The sequence below is a fragment of the Rhinatrema bivittatum genome, chromosome 10 (assembly GCF_901001135.1).
Source record: "Rhinatrema bivittatum chromosome 10, aRhiBiv1.1, whole genome shotgun sequence".
NCBI lineage: Eukaryota > Metazoa > Chordata > Amphibia > Gymnophiona > Rhinatrematidae > Rhinatrema > Rhinatrema bivittatum.
Genome location: NC_042624.1, coordinates 59656906 through 59684595, shown reverse-complemented (window position 1 = coordinate 59684595; position 27690 = coordinate 59656906). Strand labels below are relative to the sequence as shown.

The 27690-nt window shown below is 42.1% G+C and overlaps 1 protein-coding gene across 2 annotated transcripts in view; it reads right to left on the bottom strand.

Moving 5' to 3' along the window:
- The window catches only part of SOAT1 (sterol O-acyltransferase 1), a 108415-nt gene that overhangs the window by 41359 nt on the left and 39366 nt on the right, over nucleotides 1-27690 (bottom strand). For both annotated transcript variants that reach the window (XM_029618112.1, XM_029618113.1), the window contains exons 3-4: nucleotides 16147-16205; nucleotides 2452-2600 (exon numbers count right to left, since the gene is read on the bottom strand). In XM_029618112.1, the coding sequence (XP_029473972.1) occupies nucleotides 2452-2600; nucleotides 16147-16205 (208 nt within the window). The remainder of the gene's footprint in view (nucleotides 1-2451; nucleotides 2601-16146; nucleotides 16206-27690) is intronic.

The following is a 27690-nucleotide window of genomic DNA, read 5'->3' as shown; positions in this document are numbered from 1 at the left end:
AAGAAAAGAGGGTTCGCACTCACAAAGCGGGGAGTAGCTGGCTTGTTACGGCGGTTACTACCCCAAACCAAATGTGCCTGATACTTCACTTTCGATGCACATCCAGCATGGCTCTCTGCTTCAACGGCATGGGAGAAGACTTATACGTCACGCATATCCAGCATAGCTCCCTGCTTCAACGGCAGGGGAGAAGAAAAACAACCAATAAGGGCTAATAACATAGTCTGGGTAAAACAAATAAGCATGGGTGCAGCTTGCTTATTGCGGCGGCTACTACCCCTAACGAATCAAGCTAGATATTTCACTTGGATGCAGCTCCATCACTGCTCTCTACATTAAAGGTGGGGGTGGAAGGGAAATAGAACCAAGAGCTAAGAGAAACAGATAAGTATGAGAGAAAATATGTGTGAAGCTTGCTGGGCAGACTAGATGGGCCATTTGGTCTTCTTCTGCCGTCATTTCTATGTTTCTATGTAATTATTTGGATTAGTGTTACCTTCTATGTTTGTAAATTTCTCTACTGTTTCCTGGACTTGTACACTGCTGTATCTGAACATCTCATTTAGAAACGTATCAGGGTCATATGCTGGGCTTAAGTGTCGGGAGCCATTCCTTTATTTTCTTTTATTGTTCTAGGGATGCCTCATGTCCTTCTTTCCTCCTCACCGCCTCTCTTCTCCCAGGGCTGCAGGCCTAACAGGAGTACCATCTCACCTCTGAGGCTGCTTTTGAAACTTAAGTCTGCGTTCTCCTGACTAGGGGCCTTTTATTTGTTTGTTTGTTTTTTCTAAACCGATGTTCAACTAGTGTTATCACATCGGTTTACATAGTGGCAGTGGAATCTATAGCATAGATTTACATAGATTTGTCATAGATTTAGCATTGCTTTAGCATAGTTTTATATTGATACAAAGGACGTTTGTGTAGGTTTCTTCTTTACAATAATAGTCTGTGCTGTGAGTAACTATGGAACATGGACAATGATAATCTTAGAAACAAGGGTGTCTTTGGCAATTTGTATTATGGAGGGAGGGGTGTAACCCTTATAGGTTTGTAGCGTATATGATAATGTGGTTGAGGGGTAGGCATTGTATATAGTGGTGGAGGCAGTGAAAGATGTCGATTATAACAGTGCTGTTAATGTACATTGTAGTGTTGTAGCCTATGAAATAAGACTTGATTTGTGACGGGATGGTCATTATGTGTGATCTTGCGGTGAGGTGAGAGGGAGAAGTGCTGTGTGGGTTGTTTTTTTTTTTTGGGGGGGGGGGGCATGTCTTCGTGTGGTAGGTGGTGGTGTGTGTGTGGTTGTTAGGATATGCTTTGTTGAAGAGCCAAGTTTTGAAGTTCTTTTTAAATGATTGTGTTATTGGGTCGAGCCTGAGCTGAAGCGGTAGGCTGTTCCAGAGTGTTGGACCTGCGACTGTTATGGCTCTCTCTCTTGTTGAGGTTAGGTGGGCCATTTTAGTGGGGGAGTTGGAATGCGTCCAGTGTTGGTGGACTGGAGTGTTCTCTGGGCAGGTTGGAAGTGTATGTTAGGGCTCATCCAGTCGAATTTATCTGTGTATAGTGCTTTGTGTATGAGAGTTAGGGCTTTGTAATGAATTCTATGAGGGATGGGTAGCCAGTGTAGATTTTTGAGGGTTGGTGAGATGGTTAGATTTTAACCACTGTCTAAGCATTTCTTGTCTATGTGTCTTGACTAGATTGTAAATTCCATGGAGCAAGGACTGTATCATATGCATGTCTGTACAGGGCTGCGTACATCTTGTAGTGCTGTAGACATGAGTAATAGTAGTAATAATAATAATAGTAGTAGTAGTAGTAGTAGTAGTAGTAGTAGTAATAATAGTACTAGTAATAATAGTACTAGTAGTAGTAGTAGTAATAATAATAATAATAATAATTCCCTTGCAGCAAAATCTGCTGGCACAAACACTTTCAGTGCTATACTTGAATCCTGCCACTAATGGTCCAAGTAGACCAGAAATGGTTGCATGGGAACTACAGTTCAGAATGCTAATCTTCCTAGGATACAAAGAGCATACTTCATTACATTTCCCATACTTCACAGCACCAAACATGCTGACATTTATAGATCCTTCCAGCCACTTATTGCTTGCCTGGGATGCATGTCCTAGTAAGAACAGGAAACGTTTTAAATGTCCCTTCATTCATTATAAAAATGCTTATGGGATTTGTTGGCTAGTGATAAGAGACGCACATAAATCTGAACGAAAACTGCAGTTCCTGCAACTCCCAAACTGACAGCACACCCCAAACTAAACCAGAGTCTCGTCTCATAGACTGGATTTTCATTAAGTGCATACATTATAACCTGCAGTGCCCTTGGCAATATCAGTAATAGCCTTCAAACAAATGGAGCTCAAGCAGAGCAGGAGGGAGCGAGAGAAATAGACCGAGGAGGAAGAAAGTGAGCGCTTGCCTTACCTGCCTTTGCAGCCATCTGTTTTGGAGCATGCGGTGGGAAAGGTGGATGTAGAAGAGGGAGATTCCAGCAGCGTTGACTCTTCAATCAAGTGCTCCACAAATTCACTGAAGTGACCATCCACCTCTTTCATCAAATTCGACTTCAGTTGCTATCAAGAAGAAAAAGCAGTACAACTTTCTATGCATCAGTTCAATGTTTCTTTTTTATACTGGTGCTTACCAAAGTCCCAGTGATCGCAGAGAGGCTGGACGGGAAGCCTCTATTTATTTAATTAAAAGATTTTTATCCTGCGCACACTGCCCTTCTAGGTGGGTGACATATAAAACACACATAATTAAAACCATAACACAACAAATATGACCAGACTTCACCTGTTACAATCGTAACCCTCACTTACATTCCCCTCCTGTTCATTTGCTAAAGTGAACTGACAAGACTAGCTGCCTATTGCCCCTGTAGCCCCAAAGGCGAATATAGAAAACAGCCTTCAATTGCTTATGAAACAGACAAATACACAATGTTGCTCTTAGTTTATTAGAAAGAACATTGCACATAATGGCACAAGCAAGGTCAACAAGGTTCAAAGCTGCAGATCTTAAAGAATGAGAAAGAACATACATTTTCAGCAATGAAAGCCTCCCTGTTTAACACTTTGTGAATGATTAATATCTTGAAATTAGCTTTCATTGCACAGGTAGCTAGGATGAACTCCTTCAATACTTCTCCTTAATCAGGGGGGTAGCATCTAAACTTCATGTAATTTTCATCATTTACCTCTGCAAATGACCAGACCACACCAGGACTGCTGGATAAATGATATCCCCTTTACTTCCTACCTTTGCAGCACAAAATGCTCCTTCATGGCCACAGAAGCAACTTAATATATATATAATATATATTTCAGACATACACATGGCATGCTGCAATGCTCACCCTGTATCAGTTGTACATTTTACTGTTAAATCATTGTTTTTAAAACAGCTGATCCACTGCAATTCCCTGGAGCCTGCAGTAGAAATCATGCTGGCAGAAGAATTACAAGTTCCCTCCCACAGAATGGGAGTCGGTTAAGTCCTCACTGGTTCTTAATGTCAAATGGCAACCAATCCAATACCTTTCTAATATGTAATACAGATCAAACCCTGATAACCAAGCAAAACTGCAAGGGAGCAGACTGAGTTTAAAAGCAAATGTATCAATGTAATAACTTGCCATGTGTAGTTCTGAAATATTGCACACAACACATAGAAGCTAGTTTTGCCTTTAACAGTTTGATCCTGCATCTCCTCTATGAGTCTACATTACACAATCCCATCTATCCAGCGTTACCTGCAGGATAGAAAGAAAAACATCACTAAGTACAGTCTCCTCCCAAGGGCTTCATTCCCCAGGTCACTCTTGGCCCTGAGCTGTCCAAGGAGGCCCCTGCAGTCAGCAATGTAGTGAACTAATGACCAGGCCATTGAGCCCCAATGGACATAAGGTCAGACACGCTGCGCCAAATGAGAAACAATGGGCGTAGCTCACCATCATTCATGGAGAGGGAACCGATGCAGTCACCCACACTTCTGCATATGATGGAGCGAGCTGCCCGTCATCTTGCCTGCCTCCCAAATCCTCCTTCCTGCTCTCCCAGTCCTGCGGCAGCAGGGGGATCAGAGCTCGGCAGAATTTAACTGTGAGGAGACCGACGCCACAGGAACTGAACGAAGCCACTGCACTTCCTACCAATGGCAGCAGTTTGCTCCTCCAGGCTCTGCGGCCCTTGTGTGTGCCTTTGTTTTATGTATAAAATAGAAACATGTGCTATGAAGACTAGAAGGACAGGCAGCTGTGGCGGGAACAGAAGTGCACCAGCTTTACAGTCCCTGCCATGCTGAGCTGCTGCAGGTATTAGAGAAGAGTTGGGAGGGGGAACGGTGGTGAGATGGGGGCAGTTGAAGGGTAAATTCAGAGAGACGATAAATGGATAGAATATGGACAGTGAGGGGGAATTTTGGGAGACTGAGTTCAGGCAGATCAGAGGGGGGGGGGGGGGGGGGGAGTTAAGAGGGCTGAGGAAAAACTAGCGATACAATTAAGACCAAAGGCAAGATAGGGGTAATAAAGAGAAAAAAAAGATGAGGAGATGAGGGAAAGAAAGGAAAGAAACAGAGTAAGAGGAGTGGACAGAGGAGGGAGAACTGGTAATAAAGGGAGGAAAAAATGAGTTGAAAGAAAAATGGAGGAAGAAAGGAAGATGTGACAGGAAAATAAAAATCAGAGAGAAGAATCAGGAAAAGGAAGAGACAAGATGAGATTAGCAGAGAAACTGAGGGGGATGGTGGGGAAGGAAACCTCACAACAAGCAAGGTAGAAAAGAAGGCTTTTTCTGCTTAATTATTGGAATACACATTCGCTTGGAGTATGATTTTTTTTTTACAAAAGTTTTAAAATGAGGAGGCTAATTTCCAAAGTTCCTTACTTAGACAAACTAGCCTGCCTGTATCTTGTTAAAAGCACACCTGGTCCTGTACAGCTCTGCACCTAGAGCCAGGTATGTTAGCATGCGTGACCAACATTTTGTAAAAGTCTGTGCTTTTTTTTTTACTCCCTCTCAGCCGCCACACAAAAGAGCAGGCGCAAAGCACGGGGCCGATTTTAGGGTGCCTACTTTGCGGCTGAGAGTTTTTGCAGGGGAACAACGCGTAGCATTTCTCTTTGAAAATGTCTGCGAGGTGCACAGACTGAATGAGCCCCGATGTGCCGGAAGCACAGGCTATTCAGAACTGCGCCACGTGCGCAGCAGACCTGACAAGTGGCCCTGCCTTATCCTAGTTATCTCTCTTTGGCATTTAATTTCTATCTGCAATCCTAATAGGTGCTAAATATATTTGGCTTTTTTTTTTTTTTTGAAGGGGGATGAGAAGTAGGGAAGTGACCAAATGGCCCCCACATCAATTCCTTGACGTCGGCAAGAAGAACCTGGGCTACTAGAAAATGTTAGAGAGGTGCCAAGTCAGCATCATTTTGACAGAGATGAGCAAGCTGGAAAGAGGAAAGCACCTCTCTTCCCGCTGGCAAGGAGAGTGCAGGAGCTTGAGGCATCCAGGGGGGTCGTGTTGTGACCAGGGGAGGAGGTGGCTCTGGTCAGACTTCTTCTGGCAGAGGTGCCAACGAGGCCAGTGCCCAGATCCTGTTGTGCAGGGTTAGCACAATAGACTTGTCTATCATGCCCCCTGCTGCAAAGCCAACTTCAGAAGTTATTCTGTGCCCATGCTGGGTCCCTAGGACATTTCATTAAAATGGGCAAAGATTAGTATTAACAGGTAATAATGGATAACACATGTTCACTGTATCTGTGTTAGCCATTCATTGTATGAAAAACAGATAAATACACCAAGATTTTCTATTAGAGCAACTGAAGGGAGTTGCCACTTTGGGCCTCATTTAAAAAACAACAAAAAAAAAAAAAAAAAAGACGTTTTCCCATTCCCTATGAATATAATTGCAATTGAAGGCCCTCCTGAACCAATATTTGCAAGTTTCGTTTTCTTGGTTTTGGTAGAAATTTAAGTGACAGTATAGGAAAAGGTTCAGCCTGCTGACAGGAGCTGGAGAACCAGCTAATACCTACTTGTTCTAATAAAGCACACGACAAGTATATAGAAGTTAAAATTAGAAGCAAGTTTACGATGTTTGCATTTCCGTGCAGCAATCCAGATTCAGCAACATTCTGGTTGCTTGCTTCGAGCCAGCTAGCACAGGTAGACTTAGACGTGAAGCAGGCTAACTCATAGTAACACAGTAATGCTGGCAGAAAAGGACCAAATGGCCCATCCAGTCTGCCCAGCAAGTTTATGGTACTATCTGCCACGCAGGTTACCCCAGTGATTCTCTTAAGGATAGCAACTGCCATTCTGTATAGTTATTCGATGAGCCTTCTTGAAAATTCAGACAGTGCTGATGTGTTTTGCTTATAGACTTGACCTTAAAAGCAGTCCTGTACTTTAATCACTTGTACCCCAGACCGTAAAAGTCAGGGCCTGTGTTGGTTATCATCTGAATCCAATTCCTCTCCCCACCCTCCGCCATCAAAGCAGAGAGTGATGTGCATCAAAATCATCAAGGCTTATTGGTTAAGGGCAGTAATCCCTTGCCTCCTGTTAAGGGTAGTAATTGCTGCTCCGTACAGGTTACCCTCATGCTTATTAGTTCCCCAGACCATAAAAGTCAGGGCCTTCATTGGTTGTTGTCTGAATCCAACTCCCCCTTTCCCCCCCCCCTGCCATTGAAGCGGAGAGCAATGTTGCAGTTGCATCAAAAGTATCAAGCTTTACTGGTTAAGGGCAGTAACTGCCACACCTGCAAGTTATCACCATGTATCCTTTTCTTCATTTCCATCCTCTAGTCTTTAGGGATCCACAGTGTTTATCCCATGCCACTGACTATTTTCGCATTCACCACCTCCTCTGGAAGGACGTTCCTGCCATCCATCACGCTCTCCGTGAAGAAATATTTTCTGGTGTTGGTTTTGAGTCACCCCCCCCCTGGAGTTTCATTTCTTGATCCCTAGTTCTACTGATTTCTTTCCAATGGAAAAAATTTGAAGTTCGTGCATTATTAAAACCTTTCAAGTATCTGAAGGTCTGTATCATATTCTCCTCTATACTTCCTCTCTTCCAGGGTATATATATTCAGATCCTTCCGATACTAACCCCAAACCATTTTGGTTGCCCTTCTCTGGACCACCTCCATCCTGTCTTTATCCATTTTGATATACAGGCACCAGTACTGAACACAGTACTCCAGGTGAGGCCTCACCAAGGACCTGTACAAGGGAATTATCAACTCCTTTTTCTTACTGGATATTGCTCTCTCTGTGCAGCCCAGCATTCTTCTGGCTTTAGCTATCGCCCTGTCACATTGCTTTGCTGCCTTCAGATTGCCAGACACTATCAACCCCAAGGTCCCTCTCCCAGTCCGTGCACATCAGTCTTTAACCTCCACTCACTGCAGCACACCTCATGGCCTGGCAAGGTGACCTGGAAGGATGGTTTCTTGGCCATCAGAGAGAGTAAATGGAGCTTCTACATGAAAGGGAGAAAAATATTTTTAAATCCATGGAAAACTACAGCTCACGACAAAGGGATTTTAATTTTTTTTTTTTTTAAAGCAAAAAGAACAAATACAAAAAGCATCTTGTGCTACGCTCAATGATAAGCTTTCTAGATGACAAAAACACAGCAGCTTTATCCCTCAGCAAGCACCAAAGAAACATATGAAGAACTTAAAACCATTCCTTCCCCCCAAAAACAATACAAAACATGTTACTGTTATATTTGCCATCAGCCAAATATAGGGCAGAGCCAGCACAGACTGCAGCAGCTGAGAACAAAACCAGGCTACACTCAAAGAGCAATGGGAATCCTAGGGTTCCGCATGACGTCGCACCTCACGACCCAGTAGAACTTGCCAGCCAACTCCCCTGCAAGTATGCTGCCCTTTGCGGTCACTGCTGCTAATGTGCAATATCAACGCTCCTTCGGAATGATCTACTCCTGTCCTCCTGCGCTTCAGTGATGCGTCACCCTCCAGTGACCGCTACATTACGCAACGAATGTAGCAGGAACCCACCGAATATACAGGAAACTGCTCAGCACCACGAGGTGGGAATAAAACAAAAGGAACAAACCACACCAGCTGAAAAGAACTCAGCTAAAACAAAAAGGCTTTAGAGAGCCGCTCGGGAGCGACCAAGAAGAAGCTGAGGTTCTTGCTCTGCACACAATGGCTCATTTCTGAATTCTGCTCTCCCCCCGTCCCCAAAAAAAACCTTTCAGCCACCTTCCCCTTCATGCATTCTCCATGACAGAGGCTCAGAATCTTTTCCATTCCATGCCCTCATCAGCTGCAACAAAAACCACGACACACCTCAAAATAAAAATGTTAAAATGCAAGTCACAAAAACTTGGAAATGCTTTTTGTTAAAAAAAAAAAAAAAAAAGCAGTGCGTATTGGCTTTGGAGGCTGCTTGCTTTTTTTTTTTTTAAACTTAAATTTCCTTGAAAATGTATTACTAAATTCCAAGGCACTACCTATGTCCTTTTTGATCCTTTACAATTTGAGGGGTTTCTACAGAATAAGAATATCCTAGGGGACGGTAACACTGTATTATGAGATTTAGTAAGGTTCTGAGGGGGATTTCTCCCTTTGACATTGTTTCCTAGTATTCTCCCCCTTACAATGTGGTCTTTTAAATAGTGATGTAAGCTTTTTTTTTTTTTCTTTTTTTGGATTTGTTCTTTTGTGATTTTGTTTGCATCACTATGCTTCTTAAATTAAGATTCTCTTGATTATGATGTATGGAAATCAATAAAGATATACATTTTAAAAATGCAAGTAAAAAATGTGGTATTTTACTGATTTTTCCCCCACTTACTACGTACTGGTTTTGAAACATACAGCAATATATATTGTTGTGCATCCTGCTTCTAAATTTTCTCAACTTTAAAATACCTAACTTGTTATAGCAATGAAATTTCAGAGTATATATACACCGGTAGAGGGAGAGGTCACCACTGGAACTTTTCATGCAACAACTCACAGGCCACGTATTTAGTTGGACCATCTGCTGCACACAGCAGCCACGTGCTAGCCGCGAGGTTGTTTGAAAAAGCTGCTTCTGTGCCAGAAGGAGGGACACTGAAGTGTGACACAGAAGCCTGCTGTGCAGGTGGAGCCCACGTGGGGATGAAGCAAAGTGGAAGTCAACCAGGAGAGGAGAGAATCTGCCACCCAACCAAAGACACATTTTGCAAACTGGCCACTGGCATCACTGAACATCAAATGTACTCATGCCAAGTCACTCTGCTTGAGGTAAACAGGCTACAAGAGGCTTGAAACTAGTAGGCCTCAAGAACAGTATTAAAGGACATTTTTCATTCTTTGCAAGTAAACAACCTATGCTACAAGCCAGAAGTACTTCTCTGATAAGGACTCTTCCTTGAGACTGTGTAGTGATTAGCTACATACAGCCAGCATGAGGCTACCACCACAGCTTGACCAACAGCAGTAACCACACCCTGACCTGACCAACAGCATGAGCTGCATCCCTTGGCTGAACCTGCAGAACCAACCAAGAAATGACAAGCCCAGAGATGGACCAGTGCCTAAAAATCAGCATAAAGAGAATTTGGGTAACCGTCCGATTCTGATTCCAACAAACACGAGCAACTGAAACCAGCAAGACCAAACCAGAGATGACAACTTCCCTGACCAGAGGGCAGTCCCAAGGACTTCAAATCCTTCCTTTCATAATCCTCTATTTTATTTAAATTTCTATTCTGCTTTTTGGCACTTTCAAAGTAGATTATATTCAAGTACTGCAGGTATTTCCCTATCCCCAGAAGGCTTACAATCTAAGTCTGTACCTGAGGCAACCAAGGGTGAAGTGACTTGCCCAAGGTCACATGGAGTGGCAGTGAGATTTGAACCCTGGTTTCCCTGTTTTGTAGCCCACTGCTTTGTGCTGTAACCAAATTAATTTTGCTATTATAACATACATTGTGTGGTGTGAGCTGCAGCATCTGTGCTGCTCATACATATTCTTGCCCCATACACACACAAGTCTACCTACCTAAAGAAATCATCTCTCTAATTAAGAACATAAGAACATGCCATACTGGGTCAGACCAAGGGTCCATCAAGCCTAGCATCCTGTTTCCAACAGTGGCCAATACAGGCCATAAGAACCTGGCAAGTACCCAAAAACCAAGTCTATTTCAAGTTACCGTTGCTAGTAATAGCAGTGGCTATTTTCTAAGCCAACTTACTTAATAGCAGGGAATGAACTTCTCCTCCAAGAACTTAGCCAATCCTTTTTTAAACACGGCTATACTAACTGCACTAACCACATCCTCTGGCAACAAATTCCAGAGTTTAATTATGCGTTGAGTAAAAAAGAACTTTCTCCAATTAGTTTTAAATGTGCCACATGCTAACTTCATGGAGTGCCCCCTAGTCTTTCTATTATCCAAAAGAGTAAATAACCGATTCACATCTACCCGTTCTAGACCTCTCATGATTTTAAACACCTCTATCATATCTCCCCTCAGCAGTCTCTTCTCCAAGCTGAAAAGGCCTAACCTCTTTAGTCTTTCCTCATAGGGGAGCTGTTCCATTCCCCTTATCATTTTGGTCGCCCTTCTCTGTACCTTCTCCATCGCAATTATATCTTTTTTGAGATGCGGCGACCAGAATTGTACACAGTATTCATGGAGCGATAGAGGCATTATGAAATTTTCCGTTTTATTCACCATTCCCTTTCTAATAATTCCCAACGTTCTGTTTGCTTTTTTGACTGCCGCAGCACACTGAACCGACGATTTCAATGTGTTATCCACTATGACGCCTAGATCTCTTTCTTGGGTTGTAGCACCTAATATGGAACCCAACATTGTTTAACTACAGCAAGGGTTATTTTTCCCTTTATGCATCACCTTGCACTTATCCACATTAAATTTCATCTGCCATTTTGATGCCCAATTTTCCAGTCTCACAAGGTCTTCCTGCAATTTATCACAATCTGCTTGTGATTTAACTACTCTGAACAATTTTGCATCATCTGCAAATTTGATTATCTCACTCGTCGTATTTCTTTCCAGATCATTTATAAATATATTGAAAAGTAAGGGTCCCAATCCAGATCCCTGAGGCACTCTACTGCCCACTCCCTTCCACTGAGAAAATTGTCCATTTAATCCTACTCCGTTTCCTGTCTTTTAGCCAGTTTGTAATCCACGAAAGGACATCACCACCTATCCCATGACCTCTCATGAGGAACTTTGTCAAATGCCTTCTGAAAATCCAAATACACTACATCTACCGGTTCACCTTTATCTACATGTTTATTAACTCCTTCAAAAAAGTGAAGCAGATTTGTGAGGCAAGACTTGCCTTGGGTAAAGCCATGCTTTACCCAAGGCAATGTCCCCTCCCCTCCCCTTCAATGTCCTTTTTTCAAACTAAGTGTTTTAGCATTTTAGTCTTTACTCCTTCCTTTCCAGTCTTCAGATGTTTGTCGTTCATTGCTGGAGTATTCACATTCTCTGGAACCAATCCCTACTATTCTACAGTGGGGTTTTGGCTGAGTAACTACAGTGGAGTTATATCACATGTCCCACTTGAAAATCTTTTGGGACCCAGTGGCAAATATCTACTGCAGTTTGGAAGCCCCTGATGTGTGGGCCTTTTTGAAGAATCCAATTTGCAAATGAGAGTTGTTTCTATCTAAATCTCAAATTAAGAAGTCTCCTTCATTAGTGGTCTTTAAAATTATCGGGCTCTACTCCAAGGATTATCACTATGCTCGGGGAACAATCCATCGTGCATGGTTAATAAGATCCATCTTCTGTTGTCACATCATCCTATGCCCCCTGGCTCTGAGATATCTGCTTTCACTGCTTACTTTAAAAAAAAAAAAAAAAAAAAAAGGAGTTGGGCAGGTATGTGGTTAGACTTGCTCCCAGAAGACTGAACTTTTACAGGCAGCACAAAATATTAGCTGCACTGTTTGAGATGCCCTGGATCAAAATGACTACTTCTCAACTCTTAATGAGGTACATATGTTTAAAGACTACTTATCTTCTTCCTTAGCCCAAATCTGCAAACTATCATTTTGTTCCTCATGCAGTGAGTAATACAGGGGCAATATCACCTCCTTTTTTCTTCTATCCATTCCTCTCCCCAATCATCTTTCTGGCATTTGCCATCATCTTATCCAACTGTTGGCCACCTAAAGATCATCAGATATGATAGCCTCCAGATTCCTCTCTTCTTTTATGCTTAGAAGAGTTTCATCCCCTATACTGTACCTCTCTCTTTGGTTTCTGAAGTGTAAATTCATAACTGCATTTTTTAGCATTACATCTTATCTGCTGGACTCTAGAACATTCTGCAATCTTTGCAAGGTGATGCATACAGGGAAAAATAACCCATGCTATAGTTACACAATGTTAGGTTCCATATTAGGTGCTACCACTCAAGAAAGAGAAGTAGGCGTCATAGTGGATAACAAATTGAAATCGTCGGTTCAGTGTGCTGCGGCAGTCAAAAAAGCAAACAGAATGTTGGGAATTATTAGAAAGGAAATGGTGAATAAAACGGAAAATGTCATATTGCCTGTGTATTTCTCCATGGTGAGACCGCACCTTGAATACTGTGTACAATTCTGGTTGCTGCATCTCAAAAAAGATATAGTTGCAATGGAGAAGGTACAGAGAAGGGCGACCAAAATGATAAGGGGAATGGAACAGCTCCCCTATGAGGAAAGGCTGAAGAGGTTAGGACTTTTCAACTTGGAGAAAAGATGGCTGAGGGGGGATATGATGGAGGTGTTTAAAATCATGAGATGTCTAGAACAGGTAGATGTGAATCGGTTATTTATTCTTTCGGATAATAGAAAGACTAGGGGGCACTCCATGAAATTAGCATGTGGCACATTTAAAACTAATCAGAGAAAGTTCTTTTTCACTCAACCCACAATTAAACTCTGGAATTTGTTGCCAGAGGATGTGGTTAGTGCAGTTAGTATAGCTGTGTTTAAAAAAGGATTGGATACATTCTTGGAGGAGAAGTCCATTACCTGCTATTAATTAAGTTGACTTAGAAAATAGCCGCTGCTTTACTAGCAACAGTAACATGGAATAGACTTAGTTTTTGGGTACTTGCAAGGTTCTTATGGCCTGGATTGGCCACTGTTGGAAACAGGATGCTGGGCTTGATTGAGTCTGACCCAGTATGACATGTTCTTATGATTTGCTGCTGGATGCCATCAAAACTGACCTAATACAGCTCTACAGCTGCCATCACTAGGGCACTGCTTTCTCCTGTCATGGTCAGCAGAAACTGCCAAGTCTTGTACTCTAGGGAATGGATTGAACTTACATTCACTTAGGAAACATATCCCAATCTTTTAAGCAACACTGGGTAGTTTGTTGGACTCCATTCCCCTACTATTCATGAGATAACCCCACGGTGTGGAGTTGCAGCTTTCCAATGAGTCATCTTTTATTTTGTAAAGAAGGACTGTAATTTTTCAGACACCAAGCCTGCTAAGTTTATTCAGCACCTTGTTATCAGCCTTCAGCTCCTAGCTCCCAGTGGGGCCATTTACTGTAGAAAGGGATAACTGATAAAACATGGACTTTCTAACCGTGAGCTGATCATGACACACAATTCTCTGCTGCCATTTAGATTATTTTGATAAAAAGGAAATTATGATAAATTTATTGCTCTAAGTACAGTGACATATCCAAAAAGATTACAACACTGTCCCTCACCCCAAGAAAGTTTTATGTAGTTATTCGCTTTGAATTTTTCTTTTAGCCTTTAGGTTTTAGAGTCTTCTTTGCTTAGTCAGTCTTGCAACAGTCTGGGGCTGGCAGGCTGCTATGCTTCTTTCTCGGATTCTGGGGTATCCCCAGATCACTCTCATCTTTGCATTTAGTCAACAGGAATTCAACAATCCACAGAATTAAAAAAAAAAAAAAAAATTTAGCTTGCTTGAAGTGTACCCAGCAGCCATATTTAAAGTGGATCTGCTTAAAAAGTGTTTTTAAAATATATTTTCTTCTATTAATTTTAAAAAGCACAATAACTGGCCAGATTACAGAAGAAAATGAGGTACAAGATCACAGACAGCTTCCCTGAAATTCACCCAAAGTAGAGTGAGAATGGGACACTGCTTATGTGCCAGGACATTGAATACTGCCCTAGATCAGAGATACCACTACAATAACAAATGTACAAGATCTGCTTTGGGGGTCCCACTTTATAAAAGTTCTTATGCTGAACAGACAGCAGGCATTTCCTGTCTGCATCAACAAGCTGAACAGAATAAACAGTTTGTGCATTTCTCAACGTCTAACAGTGAAGGAAGTCTAGCTATTTTTGAAGGAGCCCTGAAATACAGTTTCAAAGTTCTAAATATATGAGGAACTGGTGTTTAAGGAAAAGAAATACCTCTACAAGACTTAATCCTTCTTTCATTATGAAGATGACATAAATCTCTCTTCCTTCTACCCCTCTCTCTCTCTGATTCCAGGCCTCGTTTACAAACCATTTCAGCTTAAGGGCTGGGTATGATTGACCTAGCTCTTACTCTCCAATCCCACATGTCCACTTTTTTCCCCTCTGTTTATAAGTACAAAATTTGTGGTGGACTCTTGCCAACTTCACCCTTCATATGTCCTTTGCTTTTCTAGATTTAACTGCTGTAATAACCTTGTTGATTTTCCCCTGACCCCACCAACTGCCCACTGGAACGTCACCAAGTCTGTCTCCCCTGCTCTTATCACTCCTCTCTCCCCTACACTGGCTCCCAGTCAAGCTACCATATTTAAACTCCTAATATTGACCTGCCCTCTTCTATTTTCAACTCTCATTCTCACTATATATTTTCTCATTCCTTCCTATGTTGAATAATCTACTACCTAACATTAAAGAAGTAATCCCTCTATCTGTCCTGCAAACTAAAAGCAATATCTTTTTAAGATGACATATCCCCTAAACCTAACCGCTCAGTAAATTGTCTTAATCCATTACACTCAGTCTAGGTACTACGGACCATTCATTTTCTTTTGACTTGTAAGAAAATAAGATGTGCCCTGCTGGATCAGACCAAAGGTCCATTGAGCCCAATATCCAATGCCACAAACATAGATTCAGTTTCTTGCTGCTTACTCCCATATTCTCGTTCAGAATCATAAGTTTTAGGAAGTTACATTAGCTATTGTACATTCTAGTTCATATTCGTGCATTTTCATGGTTGACCTAACAGGGATAGAGTCCTAAAATATTTTGTACTAACTTATGGAACAATAAAAATAAAAAATAATAATAATAATAAAAAGACACACTCCCCTTTAGGGCCATTTCTGAAATTCTTCTTTCACATGTTCATGTGTCTGCTGTGCATGCTATATTCATACTGATCATGAATCTGTGTAATGCTTAAAGGGATTTTCTGATTTAAAAAAAAAATATGAATTTCAATACACTTGAGGTTAATAGTAGGTAAGGAGGAGCAGCTCAGTGACAGATTTCAAAAACTTGAGCCGTTCACAGCTGCTCGAAAACAGGATTTACAAAAAACAAAAAAAGAGGAACCAAGGTTATTACTGCTGCTTTCAAATTATAATCATAGCAAGCACATAGTTTAAGACTGGATCTATGCGTTCATGACACTCATCATTGGATACAGCAGTCTAGAAACATCAAATTAAAGGATTAAACAAATCCTGGAGTTTCTTTGCCAGGGTCCATTAAAACAGATTAATAAAGTAGTTTATATTTCTGCCAGAAATGTTAACTACTCTACTAGGAGTGGATGGTGTCAGCCTCTACCCCTGCCTTTTTATACAATAGCCATGAAATTATGTTTCCCCCCTCCCTGAATCTCAGAAATAAAACCTGAAAGTCTATAGAACCCCCAACCAGAGGACCTGGGTTTTTCCTGTGTCATTTCTGTAGCTGTGGCAGAAGAAAGCAAGCAAAAACAGTGATCACCATGGAGAAAGAGACCCTGGAAATTATACATGCCACCACGTCTGCTGATCACTCTCACAATAAGCAGCCCTCCCTCCGCCACCTCACTTCTCAGTGCATCCCAAAACCTGGAGGCCAGAGAACCAATGACAAGCCAGATGTCTTACCTCTGCTTTTCTCTTCAGCTGCATCTTCCTGTTGATCACATGTTCCACATCTACCAGGCCTGAAAGCAAGAAAACAGCTTAAGGTTATAATCTGAGCCGGGAGGGGGGGGGGGACGGGGACACAAAGGTCTCATGCCAAGCATACCAGCCCTTGCTACCGTGTGCAGCACAAAGAGAGGAGGAAGAAATACAAGCAGCACACTCTTCCTTCCCAGAAATAAGCAAAATATTTAGCCATGCCTGATCTATTCTACCATCTCTACATCTTTCACGGGATTTAAGGAGGAAATGCAAACAAACCAACTACTAGATAAGCTTTCTATTAATAAAACGTCTGGCCATGGCCCTCGTTTTCTTGTCTGCTGGCACTCAGAACATGCCAGCGTCACATGGATCCGTCATTCGGCTCTCTCCGAGATACCAGGGCTTTAGCAAAAGGCTCGTCTCACCACTGCACCACAGCAGTGCAATAAGGAGATTGACCATTACTGGGTAAAAGCATCCTATGAGAAAAAGAGCCGTCTTACTGGATCTAAAATGTGGATTCTTTCTGGAGTGTACTAGGTTCAAGATGCAATTTAACAGATCAAATCTGGTTCATTTAAGAACCATTTGCTGCCCAGCCATGAGATTTGTTGATGACCCTTGAAATGTAAACGGTACTTGGAAGTAGACCTCCATTCCTGGTAGAATATTGTGTGCATGGTATTTACAAGTACAAAGCAGTGGTGGCTGAAAAGAGTCCTGGTATATTAGCTGAGGCATGCCAACTTGTGCTATGAAGATGCTTGGCTTACAAAGCTGAGAGAGTTATATAGCATGCTGTGCTCAACTAATATTTTACAACGCTTAAGGAGAGCTCTGAGAAAATAAGAGCACAAGGAAAACTGCTGCCAGCTTATTTATTTATTTATTTATTATTTTTATAAACCGGAGTTCCTGTATCAGATACAAATCACTTCGGTTTACATTTAACAGAAAAACTCTATAGGCTTTACATGGGTGCCCTAGGCCTTACATAGAACATGAAACAATGAGCTAATACATTAAGCATATAAAAAAATAGAATAAGTAAAACGCATATAATCAATAAATGCATATCGTAAAAACATAACAAGAAACCAGAATAATGTTATTTACAGAAACACTCTATAGACCAAAATTAGCCAGGGCATCTTAGGGTTTCACTATTTGCCAGAGGGTATTGGGTAGAGCATTTGGGTTTGTTGTAGTGGATGATGTTTGTATGGGCAGAGGAGTAATGTGGGAGGGAGGAGGCCTCCTCCAGGTAAGAATGAAGTGATGTGAGGGTGCATTTACGGGAGGGTTGCAGCAGGGTGTTGGTAACTGACTGGATTGTGTGCATTGAGGAAACCTGCACCACAATTGTAATCAAATTGGAATTTCATTTTCAACATTTTATGTATCGCTTTCATACACAGTCACTTTACACGGAAAAAGCCATTTTGTTCCACTGTGATGTTAAGTATAAGCACAAAAGTCATCCTTAAGACAAAGTATCCAACTAGGTACCTTGAAAGCAAGAAATATAATGATTAAACTTACAGAACGTTTTGGTTCATGTTCTGTTGTTATTTTATTTATCCTGGGAATATCAATGTTATAACAAAATAAAAATCAGTGGAAAAATGACGGTTACAACAGGAAAAATTTAAGTGGGAAAGGTTTTCCTCTGATTTTGCTTTTGTTATAACTTTAAAATTCCCACAATAAATAAAATGAACTGAAAACAAAGGTCTCCAGAGATTCACCACAGTTACGACTGTGGAAGATACAAACAGTGAAGGTGCTTCCCCCTCACCCAAGTTATGAGTAATACTCCTGGAAAGGTTCAGCCTGGGAAACACATGGATGTGTGTTCCACTGCCCGGATCTCCTCTCAGCCAGAATGGTTTAGCAGCACACCCCCTGACCTAGGGACTATGTCCTTCAGTCAAAGAGGACTCTCCTATCACACACAAATCAACCGCCGCTTGAGCTCAAATATTTTCTTCATATATAAATCACTTATCTTTTCTTCTTTGCCCTCCTAGTTCCACAAATCATTTCAAGGTTTTTAAGTACGCTTGTCCTTGAGATATGTTTAAACCAGTTGCAACACTCACTATGATCAAAGTGCTTTTTACATTCATTATCTACAAACTGCCAGTAACTATCTGCTCAGAACATATTGTATCATGGGCGTTTCTAAAGCAGAGCATTAAATGATGGGCACAACAATAATATTTTCTGCGCATTTGGCCATCTCACTAATAATTTAGCAATGCTTTTTTTTTTTTTTTTTTTAAAGTGTTAATACTTATTCCTATGGGAGCTATATCAAGAGATAACTGCCCACAGTTATATGCTAGAGTCAAATGCCTGCTGCTAAGGGCACTGCTGTCATTAAGAGATGGAAAAAGGAGTCATCACCCCTCCGGAATGCTCCACCAATGGGTTCCTGTCACCTTCCAGGATTCATTTCAGTCTCCAAGCAGACTTCCATTCTCATTTGCTGCCCACTGTACTGTGAATCGGGTTGTCCTGTAATTCTGAACAGATAGCAACTTTAAACACACACACACCACCTCCTCCTCTTTCTGGCCCAATTTCTACCACTTCATTTCTGAGACACGTTTATAAAATCTGACAGTTCCTCCTATGCAGCTGCTGTGCCATCATCACAGTCCCTGTAGGCAAGGCATCCCTGCACGAAAAGCAAAAATAAAGAAAGGAAAGATTTAAAAATGGGGGGCAAAAATTCCAAAATTTATAAAAATGGAAGATGCAAAATATGAACTGAGAAGGAGAATTAGGAATAAGAGTCAGTACAACAGAACCAAGGCCCCTGATCTCCAGCAGCAGCTCACAGGTAGATATGCAAAATAACTACATTTTTTATTATTGAAAATCTATATATTTAAAATGTTTTTAAAAGTTCCTTCAAAAAATATTTCTCCAAACTATTGTGTACATCATGTTTCTTTTTCCAATTTGGTTTTCATTTTTCATTCTGTTTTTTCTTGATCTCCCACATTATCCACCCATTTTAGCTACAGCTACTCTCCATCGCTCCTCCATCCAGTCCCTTAGCCTTCCCCTTTGAAATCTCACCCTCTATTTCTCCCCTCCTTCCCCACTTACTCTGAACCCCACAGATCCCATGGCAGCTGTAGGTGGGACTATAAAGGTTGGCAGAAAGGCAGAAGCAAGAGGAGATATTGCCTCTGCACAGGCCGCTAGTGAGACCTCATCTGGAGCACTGCATCAAATTCTGAAGGCCAGACCTTTGAAGGATATAGAAAGAATAAAAGCAGTCCAGAGGAGGGCTACCAAAATGATGCAGGGTCTGCACCAAAAGTCCTAACAGATGAGACTTAGGGACCTAAGTATGAATATCCTAGAAGAGAGTAGAGAGGGGTGAGCAAATATCAGAAAAACATTAAAATACCTTAAAGGCAGGGCTGGAAAAGTCCTGGGAGCCAGGTCACCTGGGCACCTACAATTTGTCACGAGGTGTCTAAAATTCAGAAACTTGAAAGAAAAATAAAATAAAACAGCAAAAAAAAAAAAAAAAAGTTGCCAAATAAAATATGCTGCAAAATGCAAAAAAAAAAAAAAAAAAGGTACCGATGACATTTTCCCTAGCTCCTAAAATTTTTTTGATTACTGCCTAACTTTTACAAAGCATGTTTGTTTACTGTAAGTGGAATTCTCCGCAAACAGCAGGATGAATTAGCCATTCCTATTCAAGTGTTGCTTCATGAGCCCATTTGGTCAATTTCTGAGCTAAATCTAGCTAGGTAGTCTATTATCCAGGGAAGTAGACAGATATTTAGCATGGCTAATTCATCCTGTTGCCTATGACATCACAGTTTACAGTAAGCCAACTTACTTTTTCCATCGACAAGCAAGGATGAAATAGCCATGACATGGCGAGTCCCAAGCATTTACTTATAAAGCAACCCAGACACCCCCCCAGAGAGAAGACTACTGAGAGAACAGGCAATGTAAAACTGCTTGTCCAAATTTACCGTAACTCTTTGAAAGGTGATAGAGACAATAACAGGACATAAAGGTGTGTACAGACAGCCAAATTGCAGCTTTGCAGATATACAGCTTGCAAATGAGCTACTGATGCGGCCATGACTAATCTGATGAGCCTTGATAGAATCTGTATGCCCGCCAGTGCATTACAATGTACGATGCAGTCTGCTAGTCAGTTGGACAATGTACATTTGGCAACCGCTATGCCCAATCAGTTAGGATTGTAAGAGATGAATAGTTGTGAGTCCTGACAATGTGGCTAAGTTCTTTTTCTGTAGTAAGCTAAAATCTTTTGCAGTCTAACAAATGAAGGGCTTTTTCACCTTCATGTGCATGTGGTAGAAATTTTGGGTGGGTGCAGAGCACCACTCTGTTGTGGAAGAACTGCATATAAGGAGAGCAGTGAACCAAATCTTGGCATTCACAGACTTCTGGCAGATGTGACTGCCACAAGAAATAATACTTTCCATGTGAGAAATCTGAGAAAAGGAGACTCCACTGGTTCAAAAGGTGGTTTCATTAGTTGTGCAAGAATCAAATTCAGGACCCATGAAAATCAAAGCAGAGTTGCTTACCTACAACAGGTGTTCTCAAAAGACAGCAGGATGTTAGTCCTCACACATGGGAGACATCATCAGATGCGGAAAATGTATGTCAAAGTTTCTAAAACTTTGACTAGGCACCCTGAGCATGCCCTATACCACACATCGACACGGGTCCCTCTTCAGTCTCGTAACATAGAATTACGATTAAAATAAAATAGGAGACACCCAACTCTGTAGGGTAGTGTACAGGTTTCGTGAGGACTAACATCTGCTGTCCTTGGACAACACCTGTTACAGGTAAGCAACTCTGCTTTCTCAGAGGACAAGCAGGATGGTAGTCCTCATGTATGGGTGAATCCCTAGCTACAGGCTGCTCCCCAACACAAAAAGGGGACCAAACAGACACTCAACCAGAGGCCAATGGGCACAACACCACAGGTGCTTTGGTAACAAATGGGGAGACAACCTGAACCCAAACAACAGGCCCTAAGTTGGAAGAGTTGGGTTCTACACCTCAAAAAGGTTCCGAAGGACAGACTGGCCAAATCTACTGTCGTGTTGGCCATCCCTATCCAGATAGTATTGTGATGTGAATGTGTGGAGAGAACTCCACGATGTAGCCCTGCAGATCTCTTCCATTGGAACTGCTCACAAGTGGGCCACCGACGTTGTCATGGCAATGACAGAATGAACCTTGTCATGACCCCAAAATACAATCCCGCCTGGACATAACAGGAGATGCAATCCGCTAGCCAAGTGGATAGTATCTGTTTGGCTACAGCAATGCCCAACCTATTCTTATCAAAAGAAATAAAAATTTGGATGGACTGTCTATGGGCTTCTGTCCACTCCAGATAGTAGGCCAAGGCTCTCTTGCAGTCCAAACTGTGCAGAACTTGTTTGCCTTGGTACAAATGGGGCCTGGGAAAGAATATTAGCAGAATGATTGACTGGTTAAGATGGAAATCCATCACCACCTTAGGTAGGAAATTAGGATGCACATGCAGGACCATCCTGTCATGATAAAACGTAATGTAAGGTGGCTAAATCACTATGGTCTGGAGCTCGCTGATTCTGAGTACTAAAGCAACCGCCACCAAAAATATGACCTTCCAGGTCAGGTACTTCAGGTCACAGGTGTGCATGGCTCAAATGGAGTTTTCATCAGCTGAGATAACTCCATGTTGAGGTCCCAAGACAGCTCAATGGGAGGCCTTAGGAGAGGCTCCAACTGAAGCAGGCCCCACATGAAACTTACAACTATAGGCTGTACAGAGATGAGCATACTATCTACACCATGGTGGTATGCGCCAATTACACTGAGATGAACTCTTAACAGAGTTGGTTTTTAAGTCAGCCTCTGATAGATGTAGAAGGTAAACAAGCAGTTTTTGTGTGGGGCAGGAGAACTGAATTAGGGACTTCTGATCACACCACTCAGAAAACATCCTCCACTTCAGTCCATAGGACTTTCTAGTGGAAGGCTTTCTAGAAGTCAGGACCAGAGACACATCCTCTGAAATATCAAGCGGCTGCAGCATTAACCTCTCAACATCCAGGCTGTAAGCAACAGGGCCTGGAGGTTGGGATGCCGCAGCCTGCCTTGGACTTGCATGATGAAATCTGGGGAAGTCCCTAGACTGATCTGTCTCTGGATGGCCACCTCCCAAAGGAGTGGAAATCAGACCTATCTCGGCCAATGAGAGCCCATCATCTTTGATGTTCTTTTTCCATTCCTCTATGTAGCACTGGATTCTCCTCCCTACTGGACAGGATGACTGCTGGGTTTGAAAAGTGGTTAAAAACTTGGTCCAGGTTTGGACTAGACTTCTTGTCTCTCTTTTTGTTGGCAAAGTTCACGTGCCAACTTTGAGCCAGAAGTTGTTGTTGCTGAGGAAGTAGGGATGGAATCTGGTACCACTCAAATTACTGGAAGAGACATCTTTGGAAATTCGGCTTTTTAAAAGTATATTAGGGCTGCCTTAAAGTGGACTGTTGCTCTGAGCCTGTGGAGAGAGACAGGACTGCCACATGTTGTTCCTTTATTTGTGCAACCACTTCTCCAAGTTGTCCCCAAAGAGATGATCTTCTAGGCAGGAGATATCTGCTAGCTTGTCGTGATCATCACATAAACTGCTGGCTTTCAACCAAGACATCCAGCATGATGAAGAGGAGCAGGCCATTGTATTGAACACTTCATACATGGAATTAATACGATGACATATACACTCTTCCATATCCAAGAATGGCTGATGGTATGCCGAACTGCCATAACCCAGAAGAATAACTTCAAATTTTGTATGCAATTGTGTAAGTATTGAACCATGCCTAATTCCTGAGCAGAAATACATGCATTAAGAATGGAGTTCTGAAATACCTTTTTGCCAAAATCGTCCCACAGCATGGGATCCTTCCCCAGTGGAGAATTATTTATTTATTTAAAATCTTTTCTATACCGTCGTTAAAAAAAAAAGTTCTTGCTTTTTCTTTCTTTTAAGGGCTAGAATTCTACTACAACTGATTGGTGTGCAGTTGTAATATTCCAAAGCCTAGGCAGTTTTGTAGAATTGGGGTCTAATTTCCTTACTTACAACTGAGGTGCAGGAAATTTGATTCTCCCACATTTTTGTTTGCAACTCTTGCAGTATATCATGGATTGGAATGGCTGTAGGTTCCACCGGGTAGTCCAAGATCTGGAGGAGGCTGAAGACTTTTGCATGTGGATCCTCGTCGTTATGAACATTAACACCAAGCACCATACCCAACTTGTCCTGAAACCTGGTTAAGAGAGGTCCTTGGGAGGAGGCGAGCGTGCCAGAGGTTATTCCCATTAAACCTTCCTCAGAACCTAGAGGGGCAGGAACAGTAATCCAGGACTCCAGTGATAAAGGTGGTGACTGAGAAGGGGTCCTTGGTCACCTCAGAAGGGTGTACTCCTAGTGCATATCATCTGACTGGATGGACTCCACTGGAAGCATGTGTCTGGGACTAGAACTGCCTTGCAGGTGTTCCAATAGAATACCATTTCTCCTTGTGGGAGTATATCTGATATCCTGGAAAGGAGAAGAGTACCTTTCTTATCCTTAGCCACTAGAGAAGTAAAGAAAGTTTTCACCTGCTCCATCATTTGGTCCAAGGGCGGACGTGCCCCTCTGGTTGATATGGGAGATTGAACATCTTCAGATGATAAAGGGGATGGAACATCTTCAAATGGTAAAGGGGATGGAATAGCTCCCCTATGAGGAAAGGCTGAAGAGGTTAGGGTTGTTCAGCTTGGAGAAGAGACGGCTGAGGGGGGGATAAGATAGAGGTCTTTAAGATCATGAGAGGTCTTGAACGAGTAGATGTGAATCTGTTATTTACACTTTCGAATAATAGAAGGACTAGGGGGCATTCCATGAAGTTAGCAAGTAACACATTTACGACTAATTGGAGAAAATTCTTTCACTCAATGCACAATAGAGCTCTCGAATTTGTTGCCAGAGGATGTGGTTAGTGCAGTTAGTATAGCTGGGCTCAAAAAAGGTTGGATAAGTTTTTGGAGGAGAAGTCCATTAACGGCTATTAATCAAGTTTACTTAGGGAATAGCCACTGCTATTAATTGCATCAGTAGCATGGGATCTTCTTAGTGTTTGGGTAATTGCCAGGTTCTTGTGGCTTGGTTTGGCCTCTGCTGGAAACAGGATGCTGGGCTTGACAAACCCTTGGTCTGACCCAGCATGGCAATTTCTTATATTCTTATATACCAATAATGAATCTCCTTGAACATCTTCTGGGATCTGTAAAATTTGAACTGTGAGCCAATTAGATGTGAGACACCAAGGAATAATTGGGATCTGGCATATCCATGCAGAAGCCTCGTTACAATAATTTTGATAAAAATGCTCTTGAGAGTGGAGGTAGTAAGTGAATTATATTTGTATTTTATTTATTTAAAGCTTTTATAGTCTGCTTATGATGTTTATCACCAAGTGAATTACATTAAAATGATATAAAACACACAGAAAATTACATAAAATGCATCAAGACACTACTAAAGCACAACAAATATTAAAGCCTGCATAGCTTTAAATTGACCACCAAAACATTTTCCTCCTAATCTTGATAATCTAATGTAGTGGTTCTCAACCTTTTTTCCGGTCGGGAAACACCTGACAGATGGTTCTGACATGCATGACACACTGACCCATGATCGTCACGGGGCTAGATGTAAAAGTACAGTTTGCATCCCCGGGAACCCCCCTGACCCACAATAATGGATGTAAAGCAGAATTATGACATTCCCCATACAACTCACCCTACAAAAAAAAGATATTCTGGTTCTGGTGTCATCTCAGTAACAGCAACTCAAACTCCTACTTCAAGGCTCAACAGCCCTACTTATGAAAAGATAGCAATTTACCACCAATGCATGTCCTCTTGAGAAAACACAACAAATAAGACTGATACACACGCTTACATGCTAGTAAAATATCTCATCTCGGTAACAAACACAGAACCGACCTAACATGCACATAAACTAATCCGCACACAGTTACACCTGTATTATGGAATACACTCAAACAGGAGCAACCCCATCTATGAAAAGCCAACACTACAAATATTAAATCAGTCCCTAAAAACCACTACAACTCTTATTAGGAAAACAGAACTAGCAAGCAGCTATAGATCTACACACAGAAATAATTGTAAAACTATACTAATAAGCAGAATAAATGTTTCAAAACAGCTATGAACAGATTAACATCCAACACTTAAAAACTCATAAAAACTATTAAAAATTCTCCAAACACCAATAAAATATTTCAAAAAAGCAGACATCACATAATATTAAATAATTAAAATTTATTTATTTAAATTCTTTTAATATACCGATGCTCAAGACCAGGTCTTATCGTACCGGTTTACAATAAACTAGAGGGAACCAGTTAACAGAGAAAGCAAAAGTTACATGCATAAAAGTTACATGCATAAAATGGCAGTCAATCAAGAAAAATAAACTTAAAAAGCCACCTTAACTTACCCCCTCCAGCAGCTCTCCTACTCCTCTTCCATGCAGGACATAGCACACACCAGAAGCAGCAGTAGAGGCTAAGCTCTATGCTCATGGTCCTCTTCCTTAGGGCCCATGTCTCTCACACACACACACACACCATACCAGTCATGCCCCCATGACCAGTTTCTGTCTCTCACACACCTATCATCTCCCAAACAGTCTTACACACACACGTCACCTTCCTGAACAGTTTCTCTCATGCCTTACACACACACACACAGGCTTCCCACTCCCGTGTTCTACTTACATATACGGGCTTCTCACTCTCATAATCACTTTCTCTGTCTCACACACACTCACCAGTCTCTCAGTCCCATGCCTGTTCTCTCCACATGCACAGGCTTCTCATTCCCATAATAACTTTCTTTCTCTCTCACACACACACACACACACACCAGTCACCTGATCTCTCTCATGCATACACACACACACAGGCTTCCCACTTCTATGTTCAATTTCAGATATACAGGCTTCTCACTCCCATGCTGTGTCTCACACACACACCCAGGTTTCTCACTCCCATGCTCACTCTTCACATTCACAGGCTTCTCATTCCCATAATCACTTTCTTTCTTTCTCTCACACACACACACACACCCCCCAGTCACCTGATCTCTCTCATGCGCACACACACAGGCTTCCCACTTCCATATACAGGCTTCTCCCTCCCATGCTGTGTCTCACACACACCCAGGTTTCTCACTCCCATGCTCATTCTGTTCACATGCACAGGCTTCTCATTCCCATAATCACTTTCTCTGTTACACACACACACCAGTCTCTCTCTCACACACACCGTCACCTTACCAACCAGTCTCTCTCTCATGCATGCATGCACACACACACAGGCTTCCCACTCCCATGCTCTCTCACATAATCAGGCTTCTCACTCCCATGCTTTCTTTCACACACACCCCCACAACACCAGGCTTCTTACTACCATGCTTTCTCACATACCCAGATTTCTCACTTCCATGCTTTTTCTTTCTCTCACACACACACACCAGTCACCTCCCTGACTAATGTCTCACACTCTCACATACACATCAGTCATCTCTCTGAGCAGTCACTTTCATTGTCTCTCACATATACACACACATCAGCTCTCTGACCAGTTTCTCTCAATCACACACATGCTCTCAATCAAATACATTCTCTCACTTACACACAGGCTGGTTGGCTGCTTCTCTCTCTCACTTCCTCTCCCCCCCCCCCCCCGAGCACAAATGGTAGCTGTAGCAGCAGCCTCCTCCTCCAGCCCCCACAGGCCAAGAAAGAAGAATCCCATCGGCCGTGGGAGGCTCATGCTGCTGTCTCCTTTCCTGATTACCGGCTGCTTCGATTGCTTGGGGGCTGATGCTGCTACTGCCGCTACTACTTTTCCACGCAGAACGGTCTTTCTCCTTCCCGCGCACCGCACTGTGTATCACTTCCTGTTCCGGGTAATGGGGGGGGGGGGGGGGGGCAGGCGCGGGAAGAAGAAAAAGCCAGCCAAAGGTGCCACAGCTTCTTCTAGCACTGCTGCCGTTCCCACTGGGCTTGAACGTGCTGACAGCCCAGCAGCAACGGCAGCAGGGAAGGAAGAGCAGCGGGAGAGACCAGGAGCATGCGACACACCTGCCGATGCTTGACGACTCAGTGGTTGAGAAGCACTGATCTAATGTATTAAAGCCTTGAATTAATTCCTTAAATGTTTGCTGGGATGTGCCTAAAATGCAATGAATGAGGACATTTTGTGGTTGGCTCTATCCTACTATGAGATTTATCTTCTTACATTCTTACTGCTCACATATCTGCAAAGTATACATGTACTTTCACTTTGAAAATTACCTATGGAAAGGATACCTGTACATATCTGCCCCTGATTTTTTGCAGGTACTTTTTTTTTTTATCTA